The sequence below is a fragment of the Dromiciops gliroides genome, chromosome 4 (genome assembly GCF_019393635.1).
Source record: "Dromiciops gliroides isolate mDroGli1 chromosome 4, mDroGli1.pri, whole genome shotgun sequence".
Lineage (NCBI taxonomy): Eukaryota > Metazoa > Chordata > Mammalia > Microbiotheria > Microbiotheriidae > Dromiciops > Dromiciops gliroides.
Genome location: NC_057864.1, coordinates 475,652,443 through 475,676,068, shown reverse-complemented (window position 1 = coordinate 475,676,068; position 23,626 = coordinate 475,652,443). Strand labels below are relative to the sequence as shown.

The window sequence follows — 23,626 nt, the reverse complement described above, 5'->3', positions numbered from 1 at the left end:
TTGGAGGAAGGCAGTCCTGGGGAGAGATCCTAAAGTAGTGCAGCAGATGAGAAAGGAGACAATTGAGCCCTGGGCTCTTTCCTTAAATAGAGGTTTGGCATTCATGGCCCTCCCCTCCGAACAGAGGGGCAGAAGGTGGGGGTGAAGCTGGGGGAGAGCTTAGCCCCCAGGTATTGAAGTAGGTGAGAGATGCTAAAGATCGCTTCCCATACCTGACCGGTCTCTAGAGGTGGGGGCTGTTCTGCAGAACCTGCCTGCAGGTATGTTCACCCCAGCAGTCCTGCCAACCGATAGAAACTTGAAGTTTGGGCACAGCAGTGACGGGCCTTGCGGTCTGAGGACCAGGCTAGCCGAGCCTGGAGCAGTTCCTTTATCCCCTCCTGTTTCTGTAAAGGAGTTGGCAGGTTTTTGTTTTTATGTTTTACCTTTGTTTCCAGATGGGCACCTTTGGGGACCGCTGCTTGTGGCAAAAAATAAAAGAGGGCTAGAATAAGGCAGTTCAGCAAAACCAATGACCACATTGTCTGAGTCTGACAGTGCCAAGTCTGCAAAGAAGGGAAGGAAGAGCATTAACTCATTTCCTGAAAGTGGGAAGTGAATGGCCAAGCTTGGTCCTTGGAATTATCAGCCAGTGCTCAGTTTTAGGGCTTTTGTTTGGTTGGTTGGTTTCTTCCTGTTTTTAAAGTTTTACTGGTCTTAAAAGAATTCTTACCCTCATTTGGGGCAAACAATCCTAGTTAGCCCTTCTCATCAATTTTTCCTTTGTCTCTCCTCAGGAATGGGTGGCTCTCGAGAATCTAGAGGTGGCTGGGATTCCCGGGATGACTTTAATTCTGGTATCAGATTTAAATTCTTACACTCAGCCTGTTGCCTTGATATTCATGGCTCCTGCATGTTTCTTGTCAATTGATGGTTGCCACCTGTCATTGGTTCCTTGAAGGGAGAGGATAATGTCACATGGTGCCACCACTGCACAAACAACCACTCAGGAGAGACCTTTTTCTCAAAGCTCCTTTGGAGCAGTTACCTGACTGGCTCCATTCTGTTTCTCAGAGGCAGTCAGCGAAATTGTTTGGTTTTTAAATAAATCCAGCCATCTCCACTCAGCAAAGGGCTGAATAATTTCAGGGATTAAGACCAACCCCAACCTTCATCCCCATAATCCCCAACCAGTCAGAAATGAGCTTATTTATAAAAGTGCAGTGTGATGTAATAAACAAACCTGTACCTCCCTGTCCCTGGACATTGTGCCTCTCAGAGTGCAGCATAGGAAGGCTTTTTTTTTTTTTTTTTAACTCTTCTCTCGTTTGATAACCCTTCAGGCCTGCCAGATCTCCTTAATCTACTGCATTCCCTTGCTTTTCTAGTATAGTAACTGTCCATCAGGGCAGCTAGAGTCAAGGAGTCCTGCGTTCAAATCCAACCTTAGACTCTTACCAGCCGTGTGACCCAGGGGAAGTCATTAAACTCTGCCTCGGTTTCCTCATCTGTCAAATGAACTGGAGAAGGAAATGGCAAACCACTGTAGTGTTTTTGACAAGAAAACCATAAATGGGTCACAAAGAGTCAGACACAACTGAACAACAAACTGTCCAAAAAAAAACAAATAACAACTTGATGAAGCCACACATTCTTTTTATGATCATTGCTTCCCTTTCTAGAGAGATGTTCGCTTATGGTCCTTTAAAATAATATATTATACAATCATACCAGAAAGTGAAGGGAAGTTTCTTAGGAAGGAGGATCTTCCTCTCTTGAGGTCACTTGCTCCTAAGTAGCACTCACAGGGTTTCCTGTAGCTGTCCATCCTCACTGTACCTCTCTGAGGTCCACAGATGAGAATCTGTTCTTAGTCCAGAAGGTCTTTGGGAGAAAGGAGGGATGCTTTCTTAACAGTAGCCCCGGAGGCAGGCGTGGCTCTTCAGCATTGAGCTCCAGAAATAAAGGCTTGTTTGGCCGTGTACTAGGGATGCTTGTTAAAGAAAGTCAGACGCATTATTTTGTTTTTGGTGAGGCAGTTGGGATTAAGTGACTTGCCCAGGGTCACACAGCTAGTAAGGGTCAAGTGTCTGAGGCTGGATTTGAATTTAGGTCCTCCTGACTCCAGGGCCGGTGCTTTTTCCACTGCGCCACCTAGCTGCCCCTAGACACATTACTTTAATACCATGTTTCCTAAATTAGTTTTTGCTGAAAATTTAAGACATTAAATTTCCAATTTCACACTATTTAGAAAACAAATGTTAATGATTTTTGCTCTTTCTGTGTGTTGGCGTTGGTTTTGTGACTGGAAGGTTTCAGGAGCATTATGGGTCTCAGCCTGTCTTTCATAGAAGCACCTCATATCTGACCTATAGAAAGAATTTGGCTGGCTCTCAAACCTCCACTTCTCAAAACTGTTGAGAAGATCAGTCTTTTCTGAAAAGAGGAAAAGTAAAGGCTATAATGTAACTTCTCTAGAGTAGTTCCTTGGCTTGGCTTGTGTGGCAGGTGCTATTTGTGGGGAAAGCCCAAAGGGCTGCCCGTGATTTATAGAGTGGTTATTTTAAAACAGATGAGAAACGCCTGGGAAACAATGCTGGGGGCTGTGGTCTTCATGTGTGCTCCACCTTCACCCCACATTCCCGATCACAGCAAGGTGGGGGGTCTGCCTGATCCCCGAGCTTGTGCAATAAGAAGTATTCTTCGGCTCGAGAATGGATGCCAAGGCTCTGCTGTGTGTGGAGCATTGGCTTTGTCCCAGTCAGTCCTAGAGATTACCTTTCTTTTGAGCTTTCTCCATCCTGGTACGACCTAAGCCTGCTCAGGGCCTCTCCTGGTTCCTTTCTCACTGCCATTAGCTCAGGGAGGGCAGGCCAAGGGCTCCTAGGAGCATTTGTCCTTTGTACCCAGATGTGCAATGGCAGGTGTCACTGGTTGGGAGAAGCTTCAGATCAGCTCTTTCACTACAGCAACAGCTTAAGTCAAGAAACCCAGAGTTCTAGCTCCCCTCCTTCCTTCCTTCCTTCCTTCCTTCCTTCCTTCCTTCCTTCCTTCCTTCCTTCCTTCCTTCTTTCCTTCCTTCCTTCCTTCCTACCTACCTACCTACCCACAATGAGGGTTAAGTGACTTGCCCAGGGTCACACAGCTAGTAAGTGTCAAGTGTCTGAGGCCAGATTTGAACTGTCAGGTCCTCCTGACTCCAGGGCCTGTGCTTTGTCCATTGCACCACCCAGCTGCCCTTCTAGCTTCTTTCTGCAGAAACAACTTGGATGCAGTTCCCTAGAGATCTCATATTAGATTGCTCTTGGTGTTCACTTTCTTTTGGCCCGATGGATAGAGATCCCACCATTCACACACCCACACTTGCTGGGATCCTGGGCAAGTGGCTTAATCTTTTCTGGGCTCTGGACCCTTGGGCCCGCTAATTAAAAATGTAATTGGGAAATGTTTAACAAGATGAGTAAAAATACCATACAACTCAGATACTGCTCATCTGTGGTTTTCTATGTCGTCATGCAGCCTGTAGAGAGCTATTTGTATTTGAGTTTGACCCCACTGCTGTGGGGAACTCTGAGATCACAGATCACCAAGAACATGCTGACCTGATAGGGAGGGAGGGAGGGATGGAGGGAGAGAAAGAGAGCGAGCGAGCTTGGTTTCCTTACCTGGGACTTCCCTAGGCCATTCACAGACCCAGTCCCTACCCAGGCTCACTTTAGTGACAAAGAAATGTGAATATAGAAGTGCCCTTAGGATGTGCTGGATCTGACCAGCTGTTCGCTGTTTTGCCCTCTCCCTTCTCCAGGCTTCAAGGATGACTTCTTGGGAGGCAGAGGTGGAGGTAGTCGCCCAGGGGACCGGCGAACAGGTGGTCCCCCAATGGGGAGCCGCTTTCGAGATGGACCGCCCCTTCGGGGCTCTTCAATGGATTTCAGAGAACCAACAGAAGGTATAATTAATGCTTGTGTGCAAATGGCCAATGCTGCCCTATGCGGCAATGTTTTTACCCTCAAAGCTCTTGAAAGACTTGTCCCTGTGCCCTGGTCCAATTTAAGGCTTGTCCCCTGCCCCTTGGTACTCTCTCATGCAGCCACCTCCAGATTTGTAGTTTTTACTGTCAGTGAAGCCATGTGGCAACAGGCTGTCATGGTCGTTATTTCCAGGCTGGAAAATTGTGCTTTATAAATGCTGTTTTATTTCTTTTTCCAGAGGAAAGAGCACAGAGGCCCCGACTTCAGCTTAAACCTCGAACAGTCGCTACCCCCCTCAATCAAGTAGCCAATCCCAACTCGGCTATCTTCGGCGGAGCCCGGCCCCGAGAGGAAGTGGTTCACAAAGAGCAAGAATGAGCTCGAGGTTGGGAGGGAATGGGGGGAGAATTCTTGAGCAAGACAGCAGTAGACAGAGTTCATTACTCTGGACATCAACCCTGCAGTTACCATTCCTGCCACCTGACATTTGTCCTCCTCCTTTCTTGAAACTGAAAACACAGAGCTTGTGAATGCATGTCAGCTGTTAACAAGTGGTTTTTAGTACGTTCTTGGCTTTGCTGTATCTAGTGCCTGTTTTGTGCTGTTTTTTTCCCCACCACCTTGGCCCCGTCCCTCCCCTCCCACCCCCCTGCCCTCCCTGTTTTCCTCTTCGTTTTCGCAGCACGTGGTTTCTTGCAGATGAATGAATGAAAGCTGCCATCACCCTGGAGGGTGGGAGTTCCCGATATGAGGTGCTGCTCCATTCCCCTCCTTGGCTTTCTCTGTTTTACTTTAGAAACACTGGTTAGACTTTGTTGAAACTCCAATATTGTTTCCTTTGCCTTTTCCTCACTTCTCTTCTGACCTGCATGTTTGGTTCTGGGTTGCTGTGGCTCCAAAGAAGCGACTAGGAAAGAATTCCCCAATAGGTGGTTGGACCATCTGTTGACCCACATGTAAAATTGGACACCTTCTCTAAGGCTCGACACTGGCGTAGTCCTTCCAACCAGCTCACGGGTCGTTCTCTTTAACTTCACCCCCCAATTCCTTCCTATAAACAGGATACGAGTGGAATAGGATCAACTTTAAAAGTATGTATCTATATAAAATGTGGAGAAAGGGTATTACCTTAGGATGAATTGGCTTCACTCCTGCAGGTCTATCTCTCTGCCCAAACCAAAATCCTTACTAGGGAATTCCTTTTATTAGGCAGATTAGAGGGTTGTGTTTGTATATATTGCAAACTGCAATCCGGTTTTATCTCAACTTTGGGGGATTGCACAGCGGTGTGGATCTGTGCCTATTTGACTATTTAAAAAATGCTCATTGAGTCTTTGCTTTTTAAAAAAATTACACACTTTTTTTTTTTTTAGTTTTACATGTTTGGTAAGTAACTTTTAAATGCAGGTTTATACAAATAAAGTTGACTTTGTGTTGTGTTGGAAGGAGTGTAAAATTTACTGCCCATGGCCACATATTTTGCTTCTAGCCCCAGCATTTCTTTGTCCCCAAGTGTAAATAGTCAGTAGTGAGATGCTCTGCTTTCTAGCATCATTCTAAAAAGTGGGTCATGAGCACTGACCCTTGACCCTAGGATCTGGCGATGTTGTGTCTCATTCAGATTCGTCACGAACCTTGAAGCATCTCCTGGGTAGCTATAGAGTTGAAGACCTGAAGGCTCATCGGGGAGAGTTTACTTCCCACTTGCAAACTATTCGAGAAAACAAAAGCCAAAGCTTTCAGGCTGGGGATGGCAGTAGCTAGAAGGAAGCCAGCCGCCAGGGTTTCTTGGCCGTCAGAGCCGCTTAGGTTGGTCCACTTGGATGGTGACATTGTTGTGGACTCCCCATTCCTGGCTTCAGTCACTGTTCTCTTTGTTCCAGAGTTACAGCAATTTACAGGGCCCTTCCTCTTCTTTCCTGCTTCCTTCTTCCTTCCTTCCTTCCCTCCTTCCTTCCACCTGTCATACTCTCTGCTCCTAAGATAAGAAACCATTTGTGTAACACCAACACGTAATCTAAGAAAGACATGCATTGTGTGGTTGTAATCAAAACGGATGCTTTCAGATGACCTACTTACATCTTCAATGTGGAAAAGATTAAGAACAACAGCAACAAAAATCTCAACTTCTGGTTAATCCAGTTGCATTTTAAATGTGAGAATGGAATTCCAAACACTTAACCCATTCTGCTACATGACAGAAAGTAAATTTATGGATATGGTATTTTGTGAATGATCTTTTAAATAAAAGAAAACCTTAAGTAATATTTTAATGCTGGTCTTTATTTATGAGTCTCCCTCAGTTTTTCAGCTGCTCACCATGGATTGTTGCTCAAATTTGTGTTAACTCATTTATTTGAAAGAGAAGGTCCAGTTTAAATGATTTATAACATTTGTTGTGATTTTTACTTTGACATTGAAAAATGGCAAATCTAATGAAATAATTTAAAAAGCTAGCAACTAAGTCGGAGCCAACATCTCATTTCAGCTTTTTGTCCACCCTCTCTGTCCCTTTTTTCCTGAAATTGGAAAAGAAGTTGTTTCTACCAGACAGAAACATAACCTTCAGTGTAGTCTGGCATTAGCTCTGGGCTGGGAAAAGGTGGGGTTGAGTGGGGTAGGGAGGGGATGGCAATAATCCTTTTTAAAAATTGGGTAGACTGGTGGCAGTTAGGTGGCACAGTGGATAAAGCACTGGCTCTGAATTCAGGAGGACCTGAGTTCAAATGTGGTCTCAGACACTTGACACTAGCTGTGTGACCCTGGGCAAGTCACTTAACCCTCGTTGTTCCACTACAAAAACAAAAATAGGGCAGATTTTCAAATCTGACTTTTTTGGGGTATTCAAAGTAGAACTTGATGATAATCGGTCCAGTTTTTGGCAGATTAGTTATAAATTGATGGGCCTCCTGGAAGGTCTTATATATATATACACACACATCTAGCAGAGACTAGCATTCAACTTTGTTCAAATGTCATTTATAGGGAACCTTGAGAAATCATCTTCATCTGGCTGGGGGACCTTTTGGGAAGCAGGTGGAATTGGGTGGTGATGTTCCTACAAAGATGCTGAGGACTTTGAAGGTATTGCCTTCTAACAAGGTCCTAGACTGAGCCAGAAAGCAATCTCACTCGTCTGATTTAATAGAGGAGAGCAATGGTTCCCAGCCACGCCAGCATGTGCACTTGGGGTTTGGATGCTTGATAACAAATTGCCTCCTAGATTTCATGAGAAGACTGGTCCTGGGAGTCAGTGTTGTTCTGTGGTCTCCTGTTGGAATACAAGAAGCCTTTGAAGAGATGAAAAGCTAGCTATTTAGGAACCAGACTCTCGATATCCTGAAACTGCCTTGTTGTATAGTTACTGTGATAAATGGGAGAAAGCTGGAGAGGAATGCTTGATTGCTTAGGCTCACGTAGCCCAAAGTGTTCATGTCCTTCCAGGATCTCTTAATGGTTGAAAAGGGTTCAAGCCCTTCCCTCAGATAGAGGAAAATGGCTTCTCTGACATCTGTTTCTCAGTGCCTGGGCATAGGAACTGTGTAACATAAGATTTTAATAAAGTGCTCCTGTAGGTAATTCTGGCTCTGGAAACCCTTGCTTGTAAACTACAGGCTATTTGTTTCTACACAGATCTTTGTATCGCAAAGTGGCAAGAATATTCATGGCACATAAACCAAAGGCTTGGGGTGAAGATGCCTCCCTGTTAACATTTCCAATAACAGCAGTAGATTAAATTATAAGTAGTTGCCACTTCATCTGATCTGCCACCCTCGAACTGAATTTGAATCACCACTGGTTAATGGTGTCTTGGTAGAAGTCTCAGAAACAATACTGGCACTGTCTGCCTGACCATAATCCCCATTGTGTCCCAAGAGGCCACTCTTCAGTCATCTGCCCTTTGGCTGTGTCTTTCTGGAGCCCCAACAGACTTGAATTCTAGTTCCTAGCAGGAAGTTCTAGGCACTTTCCTGACCTGTGGCTAAAGGGTCCCCCTAAAAGGGAGTGTTATATTCCCAAGGTACCTTGTCCCTTTGGACAGTCTGGATGTGGGGCGGGGGGAAGCACAGATGAGAGGAGGGGAGAGGGTGGAGTGTTTGATGCCGGTGCGTGGAAAGGAAGGGGGGAATTTGGAAAGTCAGTCAGATGCGCAGTTTGTATCCTTTTGGGCATTTCCATCTCAACACTTGGGCCTCCCAGGGATTGAAGAGGCACAGGAAGTGCTTTGGCAGTTTGTTCCTTGGGACTAGTTAAACTACAAGGCCAATTAATAAGATCTTGAGAGGGCAATGGCAATGAAGGGCAGTGGGAGAACCCCAGACTCCCTGGCCAGAAATGAGATGATTTTTTTAGGGGTTTTTCCCCCCTACTTTGATAGGCTGCTAAATTTGCAGCATGACAGGGCTGGATTTTGTGCATTGTGCAGCCAGGTTCTTTACAGCCCCTCTACAATTTGGGACTGACACTTCCTTTTGAAATTGGGTATTTTCTTTGATGGCGGTAGTGGCGAAATCTGGACCTGTGATTGTGATTGTTATAACAAAATGTGATACAGCTTTGTTATAAAAATCTCTCCAGTGAGGAAACTGCACCAGTGAGTACTGGCATCAACTGGAGTTTGGAGTCTTCTAAGTTTCCTTTGGGCACTGAAGTTAAAAGACACTGACTCCCCAGGTCACACAGCCCTTTTATGTCCGAGGAACACTTGAACCCAGGACCACAGGCTGTCTCCTGCCCCTTCTCTCCAACTCCCTATTTAATACATAGCTGTTGGGAAGGTTTCTCTTGGGGCCAAAAATGACCAGGATTCTCAGGACTCTGAGAGGTGTTATTCGGTGTATGTTGTAATATTCAGACATTCCCCTGACTTTCAAGAATTCTTCCCTATATACATTTACCCTGATGCATAGAAACAACTTCTCCAAATAATGAAAAGGGATAGGGGAGTATCTGGAGAAAGGCCATCAGGATCTTTGAGCATTTAGCATTTTTCTTTTCTGAATGGCATTGACTGATTTAATGGGATGGATCATAGATTCAGAACCAGATGGGCAGCCCTAGAGGCTTAGAGAGCCAACCTAGTCCAACCTCTCCATTTCCCAGCAGAGTAAGCAAACCTAGGGTGGTTAAGTCATTTTTCCCAAGGTCCCATGTGGCAGAGCTGAGACTCAGACACAAGTTGTCCAATTGCAAATCCAGTCCCTGGCTGCCACATCACCTCCGTAGGATCCACAAGACCATAGGGTGGTGGTTGCAGGACTTTTGACTTCAGGCCAAACTGCAGACCAAGTTGTGTTTCTGTCTGGTACAGGAGTGGGCGTGCTTTGTTTCTCACTATGTGAGGTTGGTAGGCTTTTATGTGTATTCCTAGCTTCTTAGAGCATTCCTTTTGTGGATATTTGAAATGAATTGAACCAAAATAGTCCATACCTCATTCATATAACCCACTGCTAGAGTTTCTCTTCTGTAATGAACCTGTATAATTTGTATCACTGTATTCAAAACAATAAAGTATAGTATTCCAACAGTAGAGGGCTCTTGGGTATTTAATTTGGGGAATGGAGAGAATTGCTTCCTATACTCACTGCCTCTACCTGTTTAACCTCTTTTTTTTTTTTTTAGTGAGGCAATTGGGGTTAAGGGACTTGCCCAGGGTCACACAGCTAGTAAGTGTTAAGTGACTGAGGCCGGATTTGAACTCAGGTACTCCTGACTTCAGGGCCAGTGCTCTATCCACTGCGCCACCTAGCTGCCCCTGTTTAACCTCTTTTTTAAGGTAAGTTTAAAAGGAAGAGAGAACAATTACTAGCCCGTTTATGTGACTGCAGGCAAAAGGTCCAAGTGCTGCTTCTTGTGGATTGGTTGTTTTTTCCTTTGGATAAAGCTTAGTTCTTTTAAGCACCAAGACTTTTATTTTGATGTTTTTATCTTCTCTTTGTTCTAAAACAATTTTCATACTTTACTGTCCATTAAAAGAGATAAAATATGGGGGCAGCTAGGTGGCGCAGTGGATAAAGCACTGGCCTTGGATTCAAGGGGACCTGAGTTCAAATCCAGCCTCAGACACTTGACACTTAACTAGCTGTGTGACCCTGGGCAAGTCACTTAACCCTCATTGCCCTCAAAAACAAAAACAAAAAAAAGAGATAGAATATGGCAGTAACTTTTACTGGTGTCTCAGTGTTCTGTGACACAATTGGGGTCTGCATAGCTATGACAATGGTGATTTCTGGCGCTTTTGAAGCCTATGACAATTTGTTCCTACACTTGTGCCTTTTCTCTGAAATTACCCTCCATCTACTCTTTTTTTTTTTTTTTTTTTTTTTTTGCGGGCAATGGGGGTTAAGTGACTTGCCCAGGGTCACACAGCTAGTAAGTGTTAAGTGTCTGAGGCCGGATTTGAACTCAGGTACTCCTGAATCCAGGGCCGGTGCTTTAACCACTGCGCCATCTAGCTGTCCCTCCATCTACTCTTGTATCTTGTTATGCTCATAGTTATTTACATGTTCCAGTCCTCAGAGAATAAGCCTCGTTGTTGGCAAGGACAGTTTTTGCCTTTGTACCTCTAACCCTTAGGACAGTGCCTGGCTCATAGCAGGCACTTTAATAAAGGCTTGTTGACTGACTGACTCGTGCCTTGAGGTTTTGTGTCAGGTTTTTGTAGTTTTTCTGTCTCCTACCTATTAGCTGTCATTCTAATCTTTTAACTGTTAAGCAATCCTCATCTTTGGAAGGAATCTTAGAAATAATTTAGTTTAATCTTGCAGCTGTGGAAGCTGAAACCCAAGGAGGTGATGTGTATCACGGCCAGCATCACACAGGTAGTGTCTGAGGTGGGCTTCAAGCCCAGGTCTTCTGATCCCAGAGGTCGTGCTGGTCCCAGAAACCAAATAACAATAATGACTTCCATTGAAACAGCACTTTGTGGTGTTTCAAAAATAGCTTTCGTATGCATCTCCTTGGATCCTCACATCTCGCTTCCTCTGCAAGCTGAGATCTTCATTTGACAGATGAAGCAAGGCTCTGAGTCTTGAATTCAGGCCTTCCAAGGCCAGCACTCTCAGGCTCTGTGGACCTGAGGGCCTTTGCTAATGAGCAATGAGCATTTGATGCCTTTCCTCTTTTAAGGATTCAGCACTGCATCTCAGATGGTTGTCTCTGGAAGTCTCTACTCCAGAGAAGTGGAGCTTCCTGTCCTTGTGCCATCTCTAAATGGTGTAATTCAGGGTCAGAGAGTCTAGAGATAATCTAATCCCACCCTCTAACCTCTAATAAGCACAATAGAATGAATGCATGAAGCAGAAATGGAAGGCAGTCACGGGGGATGCTTTCTGTGTCGGCATTCTAGATCAGAAGCCCCACATCAGAATGTGTTAAAGTTAGGAAGGAGTTGGCTGTTAGAGTAACAGACTGGCTTTGACATTCTTTTGTTGTTGTTGTTGTTTTTTGTTTTGTGTGTGTGTGTGTGTGTGTGTGTGTGTGTAGCAATTGGGGTTAAGTGACTTGCCCAGGGTCACACAGCTAATAAGTGTTAAGTGTCTGAGGTCGGATCTAAACTCAGGTCCTCCAGACTCCAGGGCCGGTGCCTTATCCACTGCACCATCTAGCTGCCCCTGACATTCTTTTTATAGATAATAGGATCCTGGATTAAGGTGGGGGCAGTGGATAGAGTGCCCAGCCTGGAGTCAGGAAGACTCATCTTCCTGAGTCCAAATCCAGCCTCAGACACTCACTGGTTGGGTGACCCTGGTCAAGTCACTTCACCCTGTTTACCTCAGTTTCCTCCTCTGTGAAATGAACTGGAGAAGGAAATGGCAAACCACTGAAGTATTATCTCTGCCAAGAAAACTCCAAATGGGGTTGTGAATAGTGGGACATGACTGAATAACATCTTTGTTAAACATCTATTAAGTGTCAGGGGAAGAATGAAATAATCGCACATACATTTTAATGGAAGAAACAAGGATATATGTAAACAGATAAGGATTGGAACTAGACCTGTGGTATTAAAATAGTACCAAAGTCAATGAAGGTCTACACCTCTTTTGCAGCTATAGCCTTGAGGGGTGAGGTAAGGGGTGGGGCAGGGTGGGGGAAGATTAACCTGGGCTCCAGGAACTTTTTTTTAAAAAGTTTCTTGGGGGCAGCTAGGTGGCGCAATGGATAGAGCACCGGCCCTGGAGTCAGGAGGACCTGAGTTCAAATCCGGCCTCAGACACTTAACACTTACTAGCTGTGTGACCCTGGGCAAGTCACTTAACCCCAATTGCCTACCTAAAAAAAAAAAAAAAAGTTTCTTGGGGGCAGCTAGGTGGCCCAATGAATAGAGCACCGGCCCTGGAGTCAGGAGGGCTTGAGTCCAAATCCAACCTCAGACATTTGTTACCTATGTAACCCTGAGCAAGCCACTTGGACCTGAGTTCAAATCGAACCTCAGATGTTTATTAACTGTGTGACCCTGGGCAAGTCACAACCCCAATTGCCTCCAAAAAATTTTTGATAAATGTATTCCAATATAATTGGTTCCCTTTGTAATCCTATGACTGGGGAGAGAGGAAAGAGTCTGGGATGGGGTTCAGTTGGTGAACCTGGGATGCTTGACAGAGTGAGATAAGGTTGTAGGAGGACCTCATGGGTCAGGGAAGATGAGTTCTAAGAGGAAACATGAAGGGGTAAGACAGGCACTCACTGGGCCATGGGACCCCTTCTGAAGAGTCTTGGTTCTGCCACTAAGTACAGGACCTTGGTCAATTCTTCCTTTGTAAAATGAGGTGTTGGGACTGAACACCCAACTCCTTCCAAGGCTCAGCTTGAGGAGCTCCCTCGACAAGAGACCTGTTTTTTGTTTTTTGTTTTGCGGGGCAATGAGGGTTAAGTGACTTGCCCAGGGTCACATAGCTAGTAAGTGTCAAATGTCTGAAGCCAGATTTGAACTCAGGTCCTCTTGAATCTAGGGCCAGTGCTCTATCCACTGTGCCACCTAGCTGTCCCTTGTACCAACTGTTCTTACTATGTACCATGTTAGTAAAATAGTTCTTTCTAAAAGCTAATTAAATCTGGATAAATAACTGATGGCACCCTGGTGGGTACTTAGCAGTGATCAGCCCAGAAATACTACCCATAATCCCTCAGGGCTACCCCTAGAACCCCACAGAGACTTAGTAGTTGCACTCTGGGGGTTTGATCTGCTAAAGTGAGTGGGGGGCTAGGAGATTAACCGTATTTTTTGTGTTAATTGGTTTTGCTGTTTTTTCCTCTTCCTCAAAAAAAAACCCCCACACACAGCTATCTCAAGGAGAGGAGGGGAAGATATGGGGATAAATCTAGGTGATATAAAAACAAAAGATAGCTACAAAATCTATTTAAATAAATATAAATGTCTGTGGTGAGGAATGGAATAGGACTGAATTAAATAAAATAGAATAAAAGGATCACTCCAGATTTAGTCAAGTAAAAAGTTCCACATTGGAGGCTCCAGTCTTCTGCCTGGTCTTAACAATGACTTAAAAACAACTGGCTTCATAATCAAGCACCAGGAATCCCTGACACCTTCACCTGCCAAGCTCCTTGGGAAACAAAGCAACAAAGGGGGCAGCTGGGTGGCGCAGTGGATAGAGCACCGGCCCTGGATTCAGGAGGACCTGAGTTCAAATCCAGTCTCAGACACTTGACACTTACTAGCTGTGTGACCCTGGGCAAGTCACTTAACCCCCATTGCCCTGCAAAACAAAACAAAACAAAACAAAAAACCCAAAGCAACAAACAGCCGCATACACCTACCTGACTGCTTTCTGGGTTTGAGTTATCATTTGTCACCACCAGGTGGCAGCAGTAGGAAGGTGCCCAAGCCCTTCTCAAGGCAGGGACATTTGCAATTCATGAGCTGGAACCCTGAGGTGATTTCATTAACACTAGACTCTCAGCTAGTGCATTGGCAGGGCTGGTATGGGGGGAGGGGGGGAGAGGGGAGGGAGGGGGGCTGCTAGGTGGCGCAGTGGATAGAGCACCGGCCCTGGAGTCAGGAGGACCTGAGTTCAAATCCGGCCTCAGACACTTGACACTTACTAGCTGTATGACCTTGGGCAAGTCACTTAACCCCAATTGGAGGGAAGGAGGAATACTCCTAGATCTCCTTAGTGTCTGGAAGCCTCACCTGAGGGGACTCGAGATCATAAATTCCAGAGGTGGAAGGCTCCCCAGAGAGGTCGAGTCTTACCTCTTTACAGGTGAGGAAACTGAGGCTCAGACGTTTCCTGCCCAAAGGTTATACAGATGGTAAATGTCAGAGGCTAGATTTGAACCCAGGACCTCTGAGTACAGAGCCAGTACTGTTTCTCCTGGGCCACCTCTCATTGGGCAGCGAAGAGATTCAGTCCAACTCCTTCTTTTGCTGAGGATGAGACGGAGGCCCATCGAGCTGAAATGATTCCCCCAACCTTCCATAGCAGCATCAGCTGAGACATTTACGGAAGCTGGGGGTCCAATTTCCTGAGGGGTCTTTCCATAAGTGTTAGGACCTGCGGTACTTCCTCCCACCCCCCCCCAACAGCCTTGACTTTATTTACTATAGAATCCTAGACCCAGAGCTGGAAGAGCCCTCTAGACCAACCCCCTCCTTTTACAGATGGGGAAACTGAGGCCCAGGGAGATTAAGTAACTCATAGACTCATGCATTTAGAGCTGGTAGAGACCTCAGAGGCCATCTAGTCCAACCTCCTTTTACAGATGGGGAAACTGAGGCCCAGGGAGATTAAGTAACTCATAGACTCATGCATTTAGAGCTGGTAGAGACCTCAGAGGCCATCTAGTCCAACCTCCTTTTACAGATGGGGAAACAGATGAGGCCCGTGGAAGTTCAATGATTTGCCCAAGTTCACACATGGCAAATTCCACATCAGGGGTAGAATTCGAACCCTTTCCACTGTGCTACCCTGACCCACTCCCCCCCATTTGACTGACTGTGTGACTTTGAACACAGTAATTCCCTTCTTTGTGAGATGAAGGGGCTGGAGAAGATGACCCTGAGGTGTCTCCAGCTCTGATGGGGTCACCCCAGGATGCTAAGGCTTGGGCTGCCTCCCCGGGAGGGCGGATGAACAGTCTGGTCCTCTCTAAGGCTGTCCCCAAATAGTAAGGGCTCAATGAGGACCTCATTGTCCTCTTCACACTGAGTCATAAAGGAATCCCCCTCCTCGCTTGGGCAGCCACAGTAGCGGCTGAACAAACAGATGTGTTCACCTTCTTAGGTCTTCCCCACTTCCTTCCTGGTCATTGTCACTGGCTTGTAGATTTAGAGCTCAAGGGCAGAGACCTTAGAGATGATCCAGTCTAACCCCCTCATTTTCCAGAAGAGGAAACTGAGGGTCAGGGAGAAGAAATGACAAAGTTACACAAAGTCCAAATTTGAACTCAGATTGGTTCAATTAAATTCAATTCCAAGCATTTATTAAACACCTACTATGTGCTGAGCAGTATTCTAGCCACTAAGGATACAGAGGCAAAAATGTTACAGTCCCAGCCTTCAAAGAGCTCACATTCTATTAGAGGGAAACAACATGTGACAGATACAGAACAGTCCCACTTTTCTTTTTCTGACTTCTCCCTCCAGCCTAAAAGCTAGCCTCCTGGTGCAGCCAGGTGGCACCAGAGCTCCAGGGTTGGAATCAGGAAGACCTGAGTTCAAATCTGATTTCAGACACTTACTAACTGTGTGACCCTGGTCAAGTCACCTAACCTCTGTTTGTCTTGGTTTCCTCATCTGTCAAATGGGGATTAATAACACCCACCTCCCAGAGTTGTTGGGAGGATAAAATGAGATAATATCGTAAAGCTCCAAGCATAGCTACAAGCACAGTAGGTTTTATATAAACACTGGCTATTTTTAGTTACCGTTCACATCACTGCCGATAAGCCCACCTTTTGTGGAAATACAGGGACAGTCACAAACTTTCATCTTGTCAGGCAAGCCTACAGGTAGCCGGTCATCTCCTGAGGGCCCAAGGCTATTGGAAGCAACTGTCCAGGAATAGGGAAGGAGGGGGCTGGGTCAGGGTGGTTTCCATCCATCGTTGGCCATGGCAGTTCTGGGCAGCGACAGCACAAACCCCAACCATGTGATTTGATTTAGGTCAAGGCCCCAAATTTCCTCCCGGGCAGTTCTGATTGGCTTTTGTGCTGGGTCAGCTTCTAGTCGCTCTAGAGATGGTGTTGTGGTTTGGAGAAGGGGAGAGGAATGGCCAGCCCGTAGGGTTTAGGCCAGCTCGGGGCACAAGTGATAAAAACCTATTTTATGAACCAGATGTTCTCAACAGAGTCTTTGGGAGAACAAATGATCGAACAATCAGCCTGGCCAGGGACGCCAGTGAGGAGGCCCTGACTTTCTTCCCCTTCACCTGCTCAAGTTCCATTCACGATGCAGGAAGCGTCCAGGTGCGGTGAATTTGGAGGCTTAGTAAGCTGTGTGATGCTGGCAAGTCGACCTCTCTGGGCCTCACTTCCTGATCTGAAAAATTCGGGGGATGGGTTAGATGACCTCAAAGATTCTATGTAGTTCTCGATCTGTGATATTAGGAGCCTGGGTCCTCCCACAAGGTCGGGCCCTTCCCCAACATACACCCAGGTGCTTCTTGGCTGAATTTATGTGGTTATCTACCAGGGCCAAGGAGAGCATCTTCCTTTCCCTGATGGCCAGACCCCAGCTGGGGAGAAGTGGCAGTTCTGGGGTGGGGAGCCCAGAGAAGGCACTGGGTTGTAGCCGAAAAAGTCATGACTGTCCCTGCTGTGTGTGACCTTGAACTGCTCCATTCTGGGCCAGAGCTTCTTCCTCTGTAAAATGAGTAATAACTGGACTCCATTATTAATGAATGAATGAATGAATGATGAAGCATGCTGCCCACCACCTGACAGAACTGACGGGCTCTGGCATGAGATGTTTATTTTTGGACACGGCCAATAGGGGAACTTGTCCTGCCTGACTAGGCGTATTTGTGACAAGGCTTTATGTTTTATTTTACATTCTTTTCCATGGGAAAAGGTGGGAAAGAGAGGAAATAAATGCTTATTAATTAAAATAATGAGAAAGAAAAGCCATTGATTAAGCATTTGCTAACGCTTAATCTTATCAAAAATGCTTAAAGTCTATCAAAGGGGTAGATGACAAGACCCAAGGGTCCTTGGGTTATGCTCAATAGGTGAGATGCCATCTTTCCTCCTTCTCTAAAGTCCTGTAGTACTCACCCCAGCTACCACATTGCCCACCCTTCTGTACTAGCTGCTGTTTGGCCCTCCTGTGTGAGTCCCTTCTCAACCAGACTATGAGCTCCCTTGTGGGCAGGCAGACCACCTAGGCACTTGATTATTCACTCCTTAGTGGGGAGGTCAACATGAGAACCCACATCTCTGAGACTTCCCACAAAACATTCTGTGCCTGAGGGGCCTGGGACTGCAATAAGGGGGCGAAGACCCCACCGTAAGATCTCATGATACATCCTGGGAACCCAGGAGTGGAGGAGGGTGAGAGACAAGCAGCAGAGGACTTTGCAGTGCATCCTGGTTAAAGCAGATGTGTCTTTTGAGGAGTCTGGAAGTTTGTCTCTTCCCCCTCCCTTCAGTCCATGTCTCTCTCTGTCTTTCTCTGTCTCTCATTTCTCTCTCTCTCTGTCTCTCTCATCTATCTTTCTGTCTCTCTGTCTCTCTTTCTGTCTCTGTCTCTCTCTCATGTATCTTTGTTTCTCTTCTATTTTTATGTTTCTGTCTCCCTGTTTTGTCCCTCTTTTTTTTTTAGTTCTTCCCCTTTCTGTTTATGTCCCTCCCCCACCTTTTCTACATCTCCCTCCCCTCTTCTCTCCCTAGAGAGACTATTTTTGTCTCTGCCTCTCCCCTCCTTTTGGGTCTTGTTCATATTTCTTGGCCTCTGAATGTCTCCCCCTCCCGACATCTCTGTGTCTCTACTCTGGTTCATCTCCAGCTAGCCAGTCCAGAGGAGAGGCGGATGTTTGAGGGGAGTGATTCAGAAGGTGACAGGAAGCTAGCAGCCTGCCTGCCATCCTTCTGGGTTGGTGACAGCAGAGAGAGCAGGGACCAGAGAGAGATGGGCCTCCCAGAGTGAAGACAGCTGCCAGGCTCCTAGGTAAGTGCTCACCAGGAGGGAAGAGCAGCCCACCGAGGCTGGGGGGCTCAGCCCCGGCTGCAGGACCTCCCCAGGGCGCAGCACAACCCTCTGCTCTTCTCCCAGGGGCAGGAGGGAGATGGGTGGCATTAGTGCCCCAGCACTGCTCTTCCTATAAGCTCCTTCTCAGGGGATAGAGACAGAAGCAGAAAAGCCGGCTGGGGCACCGTCTGTTCCATCATGGATCAGCCTTGCTACAGGTGCAAAGTGAGGGGATAGACCTACATGGGAGTCTCAGACAAAACTCTCTGTGTAACTTTGGGCAAATCACTTGACCCCTGTGGGCCTCAGTTTTCTCATCTGTAAAAGGAGTCAGGTTATACCCAGTGGTGTCCAAGGCCTATCAGAGCTCTGAAGTGCAAGCAATAAGTCCTTCTGTGCCCAGCACTGTGCTAGGCCCCAGAGGTACAAAGACAGAAACAAAAGAGACCCTTCCCTCAAGGGGCTTACATTCCATCAGGAGAGAAGGCATATGTGTAGCTAAGGGTAGAGACTGGATCTGTGGTCACATTAATGTGAGGAAACTCCCTCCATGAACTCAGCTCACCATTTTCTCTACAACTTGGGGGCTTAGAAGGTGCCTGGTGGCCTGAGGTCCTGCAGCCAGATGGGAGAAAGCCTGATATAAGAGGGATGCTGCCAGCCAAGCTCTGAAGAGAGATTCTCAGAGGCAGAGACGAGGTGGGAGCATGACAGGGCTGGGGGACGGCCAATGCAAAGTCACCGGGGAAGATGAGTGTCACGGGTGAGGCCAGCTGGGCTGGAGCCTCCCTGTAAAAGGCTCTCAATGCCAACCACAGTTTATCCCACCACTAATAGGGAGCCACTGGAGTCTGTTGAACTGGGCAGTGACATGGTCAGATTTACACTTTGAGAGAGGCATTTGGGCAGCTGTGAGGAGAAAGATGAGGCCATTAGGGGAGCCCAAATAAGAGGGAATGAGAAGGCTCTGGACCACAGTGGAGTGGAGGGGGGATAGATGTTGGGGAGACAGAGCCGGCAACATTTGTCAGATGATTGGATATGGGGGATGGCGAGGGAGATGGAGGCAGAGGAGAGGATGACTCTGAGGTTACAAACGGTCACTGGGAAGATGTGGTGCCCTCTAGGAAGAAGATCCGCCTGCCTTGTCTGCCATTTTATGCACCCTGAGCCCCATGAGTTTTAGCTTGGAGTTCTCCAGGTCTGTCATGAGAGGTTAGGGCAGATTTGGGTGCCAGGACCCTAAGATGGGTTAGGTTGGTTTATTGGTACTCCTAGCCAAGGACAGCATGGGAAGGTAGAGAAAGATACAGTCGATGTGCTGGAGGCAGCTCAGACCCACTCACAAGAGTCAGCAAGTGCTAGACAGCTTGACATGATTTATTGTTTTGTTGACCGTCTGGACGTTAGAAAGTGATGGAGGAAATGGGAGACTCTTACTGTCCTATGGGGCACCATACTGTGGGTAGTAGCCTGGGAAAGCAGTGGGATGTTCTCTCTCTAGTCAAAGACCCAGCAGAAGTCCAGGGGTAGAGTTTTCAGACCAAGGGACTTCTGTGGCAGCCGTCACATCACCAGTGGGGTGACGGGCTCAGGAAGTCTCTAAAAAAGGGGAGGAGGTCTCTAAAAATAAATGGAGGAAGGCTACTCTGGATAAGGAACATGAAAACGTAAGTAGGCTGCATCAGCTAGCTTGCTGGAGAGTTTGACCACGGCGTCTAACCAGAACCATGGGCAGTGTGAGCGTGGGGTGCACCAGAGCCAAGCGACGAGACATTTCCATAAGACCAAGAGGCCAAACACTCCTCCGGTTTGTTCCATTTTGGCAGGTTAGGGGATAGTTTAGTGCCTCTTCTTTATCTGTCCTTTTAAAAGCCGGGCCACAGCCATTGAGTAATTTTCTGGGGAAATTACTTAAACCACCATGCCGATAGAAGAGATTTAAGTACTTAGAATGCTCATCTACGGGAACAGCTCTGGAGGGGAAGGCCGGATAAGGGGACAAGGTCCAGAGCTCCAATTCTTACTGCACTGGTGTAGAAAAGAAAAAAAAAAGGGGGGGGGGGCTGATGCTATCTCGTGTTTTCATAGGTTGTCATTGTTCAAACATTCAGTCGTGTCCGACTCTTTTTGACCCCACGGACCATAGCCTCCCCTTGTAGCCTGCACTACCATAGGACCCAGTGGTTAATAAAGTCCTGGGAAAGAGATACTAAGTAAGAAGACCGTGATTATATAGAAATTGGGGCTCTTAGAGATGAAGACTTTCCCACAGTCGCACCAATCATCAGGGTCAAGCTGAGCTCCCTTGTGTCAGTGAGGACAGGTTTCTTCCCAGACATGGGCAAGAGTTCTGACTTTGGAAACAGAGGATGTGAGTTCAAATGTGACTTCTCTCATGACCTATGTAACCTTGAGTAAGTCAATTAGTCTCCTTCAACCTCGGTTTTCCTTCCTACAAAATGAAGGGATTGGACCATTGTTTATTCATGTCCAACACTCCATGACCCCCTTTGGGGTTCTCTGGGCAAAGGTACTGGAGCACTCTGCCATTTCCTTCTCCAGCTAATTTTCCTCATTGAGGGTGAAGTGACTTATCTAAGGGTCACACAACTAGTTAAGTGTCTGAAGCTGAATTTGAACTCAGAGCTTTCTAACTGCAAGCCTAGCATTTTCTCCACTGCGCCACTTAGCTGCCCTACCAGATGGCCTCTAAAGTCCTTTCCAGCTCTGTGGTTTGGGGGATTTTTGGGGGGAAGGGGGCTTTTCTTTGAAGCCTTTGAGCCCAGTACACAGTAGGTACTTAATAAATGTTTGCTGAGTTGACTGAATCTATAATCTGCTGACAGACAGCATTAGTGAATAAGGTACCTGTTAGACACTGGAGGTGGAAGAGACCTCAGAGGCCCATCTATCCAACCCCTTCATTTTTCAGAGCAGGAAGCAGAGGCCCAAAGACAGGAAGTGACCTAGCAACTGATAGTAAGTGGTACGGTGCTAGATTTCGAACCCAGGACTTCTGGTTACCTCTGATGCCTCCCTCCCTTCTTCCCTCCAACTCCTCACTATGGCACCGAGGCCCTGTCAGTTCCCACTAAAGCCCAAAGGTTTGGAAGTCAGGCTCGGTCAGCTGAGGTCCAGCCTGGATAGATGGTGAGAGGCCTGCAGAGCACCAGCCTCTCAGCTGTGGAAGGGAGTGCAATCTGCTTCTCTGTGAGGAGTTAGTGCTCAGGCGCTCACATCACCAAAGTATTGAAAACGACGTGTATCCGTGGAATTGTACCATAAGGCTTGCTTGGGATCAATCACTCAATAAACGGGGATACAAAAAGAGGCAAAAGACAGGCCCTGCCCCGAAGGGGCCAACAAATCCACAGCTGTATACAGGATGGAAGAAAAGAGCGCTGTCTGTTAAAGAAAGCACACAGGATTAAATAGGAGATGACTCCTAGAGAGAAGACGCTTTTTTTAAGCATTAAGAGGCCTTGGGAAAGGCTTCCTCTAGAAGGTGGGATTTTAGATGGGACTTAGAGGAAGCCAGGGAGGTAGGTCCGTAGGAGGGAAGGAGAGAGAGCGTTGAAGAATGGGGGCCAGACAGAAAAAATCCCCAGAGCCAAGAGTTGGAGGGTCTTGTTTGTGGCATAGCTGGGAGGCTGGGGTCACTGAATCCAAGAGCAGGTGTCAGAGAATAAGAAGACTGGAAAGGCCACAGGGGGCTGGTTCTAAAGACTTTGGAAGAGGCCCCACTTTTGGCCAAGCCATGGCTCACTCTCTTTGTGAGATTCCCCCAAAGGCAGGGTCTTCAAATCCACCTTTCCTGCCCCGATCTCTGCTAACCTCTAATCTTGCATCTCCAAGTGTCATTCCGACATCTGGAACTGGATGCTCATGAGAAACTCATGAAGTCCGAAATGGAATTTGTCTTTCCCCCTAAACCCTCTCACCTCCTCCTCCCAGTCCCCCAGGCTCACAAGCCTGGCTTTGTCCTGTTCTCCTCACTATCTCTCGCCCCCCATATCCAAGCTGTGGCCGAGGTCTGCCAATCTCGCCTTGGCAACATCTCCCAAATAGACCCCCTCTTCTCCTCTGGTGCAGACCCTCATCACCTCATGTCTGGACCATTGTAATAGCTGTGGGGGCGGGGGTCTTCCTACCTCACATCTCTCCCACTCCAGCGCATCCTCCATCCAGCCTCTAAAGTGATTTTCCTTAAAGCAAGGATCCAAGCGTATGAAGCCTTGGCTTCCCAGGCCCCTGCACCTGCTATTCCATGGCTGGCTATGTCTGCACTGAGGGGGGTCTGCTGGCTTGAGTGAATCACCCCAGCCATAGACCCCACAGACTTTGTGAGGGGTCAAACCCACGAGGGCACAGGGGTTCTTCACTTTGGGGACAACAGGCCCCTTCTAAGAATCATGTTTCAATACATAAAATACCCAGGATGACAAAGGAAACCCATTAGATTGAAATAAAGTGGGGCAGCTAGGTGGCACAGTGGATAGAGCACCGGCCCTGGAGTCAGGAGGACCTGAGTTCAAATCTGGCCTCAGACACTAAACACTTACTAGCTGTGTGACCCTGGGCAAGTCACTTAACCCCAATTGTCTCACTAAAAAGAAAAAGAAAAAAAAGAAATAAAGAAATAAAGTTATCAAAATATGGGGAGGAGAAAAGCAAGTGTATGCATCTCAGGCTAGGAAGCCTTGAACCACTGGGACTGTCCATGAGACCTTGGGAGGGGAGGCTGCTCCACCCATTTGTAAGGCCAGTGGGGTAGAATTACTACTTCAAAAGCTTTTGATGGGACCTGTCAGGGAGGACTTGCTTTATTTTAAGGTGTCGGCATTTAAAAGGAACAAATTCGGGGGGTTGCAAGATATAGTAGAAAAAAAATATTGGACTGGGGGGTGAGAGACCTGGGTTCTGGTCCTGACTATTTCTACCTGGATGATCTTGATCCGTCCTCAGTTTCCCTCTCTGTAAAATGAAGCATTTGCACTAGATTAGAGGCCTTCTGGCTCTGATGCTGAAGCATTCTGCCTGGCTGATGCAGGTGTTGGCCCCTCCCCAACCTGGAGGCTGAGCCCTGCCCTGCCTCCAGCCCTGGGCTTTCTTGACCTCTCTGTTAAATTAGCTCATACAAAAACTGCCCACTTCCCTTTCTGCTATTTTGGCTTCCCAGGGGAACTAACTTGTCAGGCGGGCCCGCCTTCTCGCCTTGCCCGCTTTTTTCTCTAGGCCTTCTCCCTACCCCTCCCCTCCCTGGGATGGGCATCCTGCAGGCCCAGGGCTTCCAGGGCTATGGGATTCCAGATTCCCTCCTCCTCCTCCCTATTCAGATAAAGCCCGCTCCCCCCATCTAAGTCCTGGCCCCCTCCTCTACAACCCCAAGCAGAGAGACCGCCCCCACCCCTCTTCACCTCTGTTTTGCATAGCCCTTCTCTAGAGAATTTGTAAACCCCCCAATTCTCTCCATGGGGTATTTCAAACAGAGGCCTCCTTACTGCATGCACCAAACACTGCAGCT

At 47.1% G+C, this 23,626-nt stretch overlaps 2 protein-coding genes across 5 annotated transcripts in view; both read left to right on the top strand.

Annotated features, from left to right (window-relative positions):
- EIF4H (eukaryotic translation initiation factor 4H) overlaps positions 1-6,217 on the top strand; it is a 33,677-nt gene extending 27,460 nt beyond the window's left edge. Inside the window, exons 5-8 of one of the 3 annotated variants that reach the window (XM_043964459.1) lie at positions 777-836; positions 3,785-3,928; positions 4,189-4,335; positions 5,572-6,217. In XM_043964459.1, the coding sequence (XP_043820394.1) occupies positions 777-836; positions 3,785-3,928; positions 4,189-4,328 (344 nt within the window). In that variant the 3' untranslated portion in view covers positions 4,329-4,335; positions 5,572-6,217. Of the gene's footprint in view, positions 1-776; positions 837-3,784; positions 3,929-4,188 lie in introns of all 3 variants that reach the window. The other 2 variants (XM_043964458.1, XM_043964460.1) reach the window with 2 other exon arrangements.
- An 11,707-nt stretch (positions 6,218-17,924) lies between these two features.
- LAT2 (linker for activation of T cells family member 2) overlaps positions 17,925-23,626 on the top strand; it is a 49,902-nt gene continuing 44,200 nt past the window's right edge. For both annotated transcript variants that reach the window (XM_044000088.1, XM_044000087.1), the window contains exon 1: positions 17,925-18,078. The gene's annotated coding sequence lies outside the window, so the exon portion shown is untranslated. The remainder of the gene's footprint in view (positions 18,079-23,626) is intronic.